At 53.1% G+C, this 5,895-nt stretch overlaps 1 protein-coding gene across 1 annotated transcript; it reads right to left on the reverse strand.

The window, feature by feature from the left end:
- Positions 1 to 7: 7 nt before the first annotated feature.
- On the reverse strand, positions 8 to 5,346 carry LOC102768183 (zinc finger protein 548). The gene is made up of 4 exons (XM_006753298.2): positions 5,271 to 5,346; positions 4,806 to 5,006; positions 3,308 to 3,434; positions 8 to 2,174 (listed from the first exon to the last, which is right to left on the reverse strand). Exons 2-4 carry the CDS (start codon positions 4,866 to 4,868, stop codon positions 532 to 534), a joined length of 1,833 nt encoding a protein of 610 aa, XP_006753361.2. The 5' UTR covers positions 4,869 to 5,006; positions 5,271 to 5,346; the 3' UTR covers positions 8 to 531.
- Positions 5,347 to 5,895: the final 549 nt, after the last annotated feature.

Genomic DNA, 5,895 nt, shown 5'->3' on the forward strand with positions numbered 1-5,895 from the left:
CGTATGACTCCACGTATATGAAATATCCTCAGGAGTCAAATTCAGAGTGACAGAAAGCAGAATGTGGTGCAGTAGGGCAAGGATAGGAGGAGCTGTTTCATGAGTATGGAGTTTCAGTTTTACAAGATAAAAAAAATATTGGAGATTAGTTACACAAATATGTGAATTTTGTGTGTGTGTGTGTGTGTGAATTTTTAACATGACTAAACTGTGCCATTAAAATGCTAGAGGGTAAACTTTGTTTACCACAATTGAAAACGTAAAATTAAGACTAAAAACTACATTACAGTAGTTCCCGGGGATAAATCAGAGCAGACATTTGGCTAAAGTCCTTCACCATTTGCTCTACTCTCTCTGGCATGAACCTTTGATGCCAGAGTGTGGCTGGAGGTTTGGCCGAGCACATGCCCATATTCACTGCACTGATGGTCTTTCTCCATCGTGAAATCTCTGATGTGTCACGGGGTGGGAGTTGTACTTAAAGACGTTCTCGCATTCACTGTATTCTGAAGGCCCTAATCCAGTGTGAACTCATAAGGCCCTTCTCCAGGGGAATGAGTTTAGCGTGGTATCCAGAAGGTTTACCGTCTTCTCTGCACTCCTGAGCTCCTTGCTGGCGTGAATTCTGTTTAATGAGGTTGGAGCTGTAGCCGAAGAATTTCTCACCTTCACGCCTCTCACAGGCCTGTCTTGGCTGTGTATTTTCTGGTGATGAACAAGGTGGGACTTCCGAACGAAGGCCTTCTGACATTTGCTGCATGTGTAGGGCCTTTCTCCAGTGTGGATTTTTTGATGCTCAACAAGTATGTGTCTGTGGCTAAAGGCTTTCCCACACTCGCTGCACTCATAGGGCCTCTCTCCAGTGTGATTTCTCCAGTGTTTCAGGAGGCTGGAGTTGTACCGGAAGAATTTCCCACATTCACTGCACTTGTATGGCCTTTCTCCAGTGTGAACTCTCTGATGTCTGAGGAGTCGGCAGTGGTACGTAAAGGCTTTCCCACATTCGCTGCACTCGTACGGCCTTGCCCCAGTGTGATTCTGCCAATGTTTAACGAGCTTGGACTTGTACCTAAAGAATTCCCCACATAAGCTGCACTCGTAAGGCCTTTCGACAGTGTGAACTCTCCGATGTCTGAGGAGCGTGGACGTGTAGCGGAAGAACTTCCCACATTCGCTGCACTCGTACGGCCTTTCCCCGGTGTGGACTCGCTGGTGTTTGACGAGCGTGGAGTTGTACTGGAAGAACTTGCCGCATTCCCGGCAACCGTAAGGCCTTTCTGCGGTGTGAACCCGCTGGTGCCTCACGAACGTCGAGCTGTACCTGAAAAACTTCCCGCATTCCCCGCACTCATAGGGCTTTTCTACAGTGTGAACTCGCCCGTGTCTGATGAGTCTGTAGTTGTACTTAAAGAACTTCCCACATAATCGGCACTCGTACGGCCAATCTCCATTGTGAATGCTCTGATGTTTCAGGAGGTTGGCTTTGTACTTGAAGAGTTTCCCACATTTGCTGCACTCAGACGGGCCTGACTCGGTGTGGACTCTCTGGTGGCCCATGAGGGTGGACTTGTACCTGAAGGATTTGCCACACTCGCTGCACTCGAAGGGCCGTTCCCCAGTGTGGACCCGCTGGTGCTGCACGAGGTGGAACTTCCTGAGGAAGGCCATGCCACACTTGCCACACGCGTGCGGCCTGACTCCCGTGTGGATTTTCTGGTGCTGCACGAGGATCTGTTTCCGGCTGAAGCTTTTCCCACACTGAGAGCACCTGTGATCATTCCGTCCCATTTCCAAGGTCTCTCTGCACTTGGTGCCTCCCCGTGGCTTCCACCTATTGTGAGGAGCCCAGTGCTGCAGGAGCCCTGAGCCGGCTGGGAAGCCCTCCCCACCTTTGCTGCATGGGAAGGTTCTCTCTGCCAGGGGGACGCTGCCCCTTCTGGAGACATGGTCTCCCGGCTGCTCCCGATGCTGCTGGTAGAGATCTGTCCCACAGATGCATAGGCCCTGATTGGGGTACATTCCATCACACTCAGCCAGTTGCAAAATGCCTTTTGTCTCACAGGGCCGGGCCTTGTGGGTGGACGGGTCTGGCTTTGGAGTCCTGACCTGTGATTCTCCCACAGAACCTCCTTGCTCCAAAGGTGTCTCCTCACCCCGGGCGCCATGCCAACTCCCTGGAAGCAGAGAAATGGCAGTGACGTGCATGTTGATTTTGGTGGGAGGGGGTGGCCCCATTAGAAATGTGTGTCAGAGCCCCAGCTGGTTTGGCTCAATGGGTATAGAGTCGGCCTGCAGACTGAAGGGTCGGGTTCGATTCAGGTCAAGGGCACATGCCCGGGTTGCGGGCTTGATCCCCAGTAGGGGGCGTGCAGGAGGCAGCCAATCCATGATTCTCTCTCATCTTTGATGTTTCTCTCTCTCTCCCTCTCCCTTCCTCTCTGAAATCAATTAAAAAAATATATTAATAAATAAATAAAACATATTAATTCTTTAAAAAAATATTGGAGTTCAAGGACGATTTAAGGCTATGTGCAGACCGCATGACAGCCTGAGTGTGGTCAAGTGTAAAGGGAGCAGGGAGGCCGAGTGGGGAGTGTGGCTGGCGAGTGGCAGGAAGGGATTACAGGTCGGAGCAGAAATGGAAGTGGGGGGGGAGGCAGCCGATCCATGATTCTCTCTCATCATCGATGTTTCTATCGCTCTCCCTCTCCTTTCCTCTCTGAAATCAATAAAAATATTTTTTTTAAAAAGATTCCCATCAGGAGGTAACCGATCAATAAACCTCTCATCTTTGATGTTTCTCTCTCTCTCCCTTCTCCTTTCCTCTTTGAAATCAATAAAATATATTTTAAAAAAATTATCAGAACTTCACGGCAGAGACAGTAGAAATAACCCAGTGGTCTCTAAAATCAGTAACTATGTTGGGCTTAAAATTTCTGACTCAGGCGGATCCCAAGAAATGTCAACACAAGGAGGGGCAGGGCCTGGGCACTGAGGTCCCAGGATATGGCCTGAGTGACCCCCCCAGGGAGACCAGCTCTGGGGGAACCCATGGGGCATGTCTCACAACCTTCATGATTCCCGAGTTTTCAGCCCCGTCTCGCGAGGACTCAGCAGCACGGATGGGGCTGCGTGGGGACAGCGGGGACAGCGCACAGGGCCCGGCCTTGGCACCAACAACACGGGTGCCAGGCACCAGGAGAGGCAGCAGTGCCCACGGTCTCCGGTGGGAAGGGCAGAGCCGCCCGGGAAAGGGAAGGACAGAGCCCAGGCCAGGGCCTGCGGGGGGGGGGTGTGAGGGCCTTACCCACGGAGCACAGAAGGGCCACGTTCTCCAGCATCACGTTGTGGTACAGGCATCGCTGGGCCTCATCCAGGAGCCCCCACTCCTCCCGGGAGAAGCGGACGGCCACGTCTTCAAAGACCACACGGCCCTGGAAAGGGGGACAGCTCAGCCCAGGGGCAGTTTCTTTCTTTCTTTCTTTTTTTTATTTTTATTATTTTTTTAGAGGTTCTTGACTTGAACCTCAAATCATGTTTTTCTTTTATTTTTTAAAATATATTTTTATTGATTTCAGAGATGAAGGGCGAGGGAGAGATAGAAACTTCAGTGATGAGACTCATTGATTGGCTGCTTCCTGCACACCCCCCACCGGGGATCGAGCCCACAACCCAGGCATGTGCCCTTGACCTGAATCGAACCCGGAACCCTTCAGTCTGCAGATCAATGGTCTACCCACACTGACCAGGGCAGCAGCCACCACTCTTGCGTGGCCCCTGGGGAAAATCACCTGAACGGTTACAGGAAGTTCCTGCCAGGTCTCCCCGCCTTCTTCACACCCCGAGTCTCTTCCGTCTGCAGCCAGAGGGGTGCCTGTTTAAGTGTGGGTCACAGCACCTTCAAGCTTCGCACCGACCTCAGATCAGAGGCCCGGGGCCTCAGGCTGTCATTCCAGGCAGGAGACGTGTGCTCCCCTCCCCACCCCGCACTGGGCTCCCGGTTCCCACCAGAGAGAACGGAGACCTGCAGGTCCCTTAACCTCCCAGCTGAACCGTTCCTGCTCGCATCTGAACACGCCAAATCCTGTGCCTAGGACTCCCTGGGACATCTTTTTGTTAATTTCATTTTATTGACTTTTGGAGAGAGAGGGAGAGAGCCCTAGCCAGTGTGGCTCAGTGGATAGAGCGTCAGCCTGCAGACTGAAGGGTCCCGGGTTTGATTCTGGTCAAGGGCACAGGCCTGGGTTGTGGGCTCGATCCCCAGTGGGGGGCTTGCAAGAGGCAGCTGATCCATGATTCTCTCTCATCATGGATATTTCTCTCTCTCCCTTTTTGTTCCTCTCTGAAAGAAGGAAGGAAGGAAGGAAGGAAGGAAGGAAGGAAGGAAGGAAGAAAGAAAGGAAAGAAAGAAACTGCCCCATATGACCTGGGCCTGGAAACAAAATCCTGGGCCTGGTGAAGGCACAGGGTCTTCAGACTCAAGGGAGGGAAACGAGTGAGAGACGGTTCAGGATGCTCCCCTTCCCTGAGGGCATAGACCAGTGATGGGGAACCTTTTGAGCTCGGCGTGTCAGCATTAACTTAACTCTGGTGCCGTGTCACACATAGAAATTTTTTGATCTTTGTAACCATAGTAAAACAAAGACATATCTTTGATATTTATTTTATATATTTAAATGCCATTGAACAAAGAAAGATCAACCAAAAAAATGAGTTCGCGTGTCACCTCTGACACATGTGTCATAGGTTCGCCATCACTGGCATGGATACATGAATGGGTGAGCACAGACACGCCCTCCACTCACCTGTGCAGGGTCCGTGAGCATTGCTGCCGCCGCCGTGGGACCCTGTGGGAAGAAAGCGGCCATGAGAATGGGGTCGCCAGGGTCGGACCCTACAGGCCGCGCCGACCCCGACCCTGCCAGGCAGCCACGCGACCTCCGTCTGGTGGTCTAAGCCCAGCCCCTCAGCAGGCCGTGCCCCCTCCCATTCACAGCAGCTGAGACCTGGACACAGCCCACGAGCATGGATACATGGATGGGTGAGCACAGACACACCCTCCACTCACCTGTGCAGGGTCTGTGAGCATTGCTGCCGTGGCCGTGGGACCCTGTGGGAAGAAGGCGGCCGTGAGAATGGGGTCGCCACGGTCGGACCCTACAGGCCGCGCCGGACCCCGACCCTGCCAGGTAGTCACGCGACCTCCGTCTGGTGGTCTGAGCCCAGCCCCTCAGCAGGCCGTGCCCCTTCCCGTTCACAGCAGCTGAGACCTGGACACAGCCCACGCGCCATCAGGAGACGAGTGGGTACCACAGCCGTGGGATGTTGACACCACAGGATGCTCTGCAGCAGTGAAAACGAAGGACCTCCAGCCCTGGCCAGAGTGGCTCAGTGGATAGAGCGTTGGCCTGCAAACTGAAAAGTCCCGGGTTCGAGTCCAGTCAAGGGCACATACCTCAGTAGGCTCCTCCCTAGCCTGGGACCCTGGTCAGGGCGAGTGCAGGAGGCAACCAATCAATGTGTCCCTCTCACATGGATGTTTCTCTCTCTCTGTCTCTCCCTCCCTTCTACTCATTCTAAAAATCAATGGGAAAAAATGTCCTGTTACAAAGAAACAGAATTTCCGGAGAAGGAGGCGCGGAAATCAGGATTTTAGAAAGATTCCCAGGTGATTCTCATGTGCAGCCAAGGTTGAGAACCACTGATTTAGAGAGAGATGGAGAGAGAGAGAGATTAATGTGAAGGAGAAACATGGACGTGTGGCCTCCGGCCCAGACCCTGACTGGGGGTCGCACCCACAGCCCAGGGATGTACCCCGACCACGACCTGAACCCTCAGCTGACCTTGTGGGGCGGGGACAACCTCCAACCAGCGCCAGGCCAGGCCCTCGTCTCT

This window comes from Myotis davidii, unplaced genomic scaffold (genome assembly GCF_000327345.1).
Source record: "Myotis davidii unplaced genomic scaffold, ASM32734v1 scaffold431, whole genome shotgun sequence".
Taxonomy (NCBI): domain Eukaryota; kingdom Metazoa; phylum Chordata; class Mammalia; order Chiroptera; family Vespertilionidae; genus Myotis; species Myotis davidii.

What these genes read in the sequence shown, in the direction of transcription:
- LOC102768183 (XM_006753298.2), bottom strand. Translation starts at nt 4,868, where the DNA reads ATGGCCGCTTTCTTCCCACAGGGTCCCACGGCGGCGGCAGCAATGCTC. An exon ending in TGCTCACGGACCCTGCACAG is followed by an intron (nt 3,435 to 4,805) that starts GTGAGTGGAGGG and finishes CCCCCTTTCCAG; the next exon opens with GGCCGTGTGGTCTTTGAAGA. An exon ending in GGCCCTTCTGTGCTCCGTGG is followed by an intron (nt 2,175 to 3,307) that starts GTAAGGCCCTCA and finishes CTCTGCTTCCAG; the next exon opens with GGAGTTGGCATGGCGCCCGG.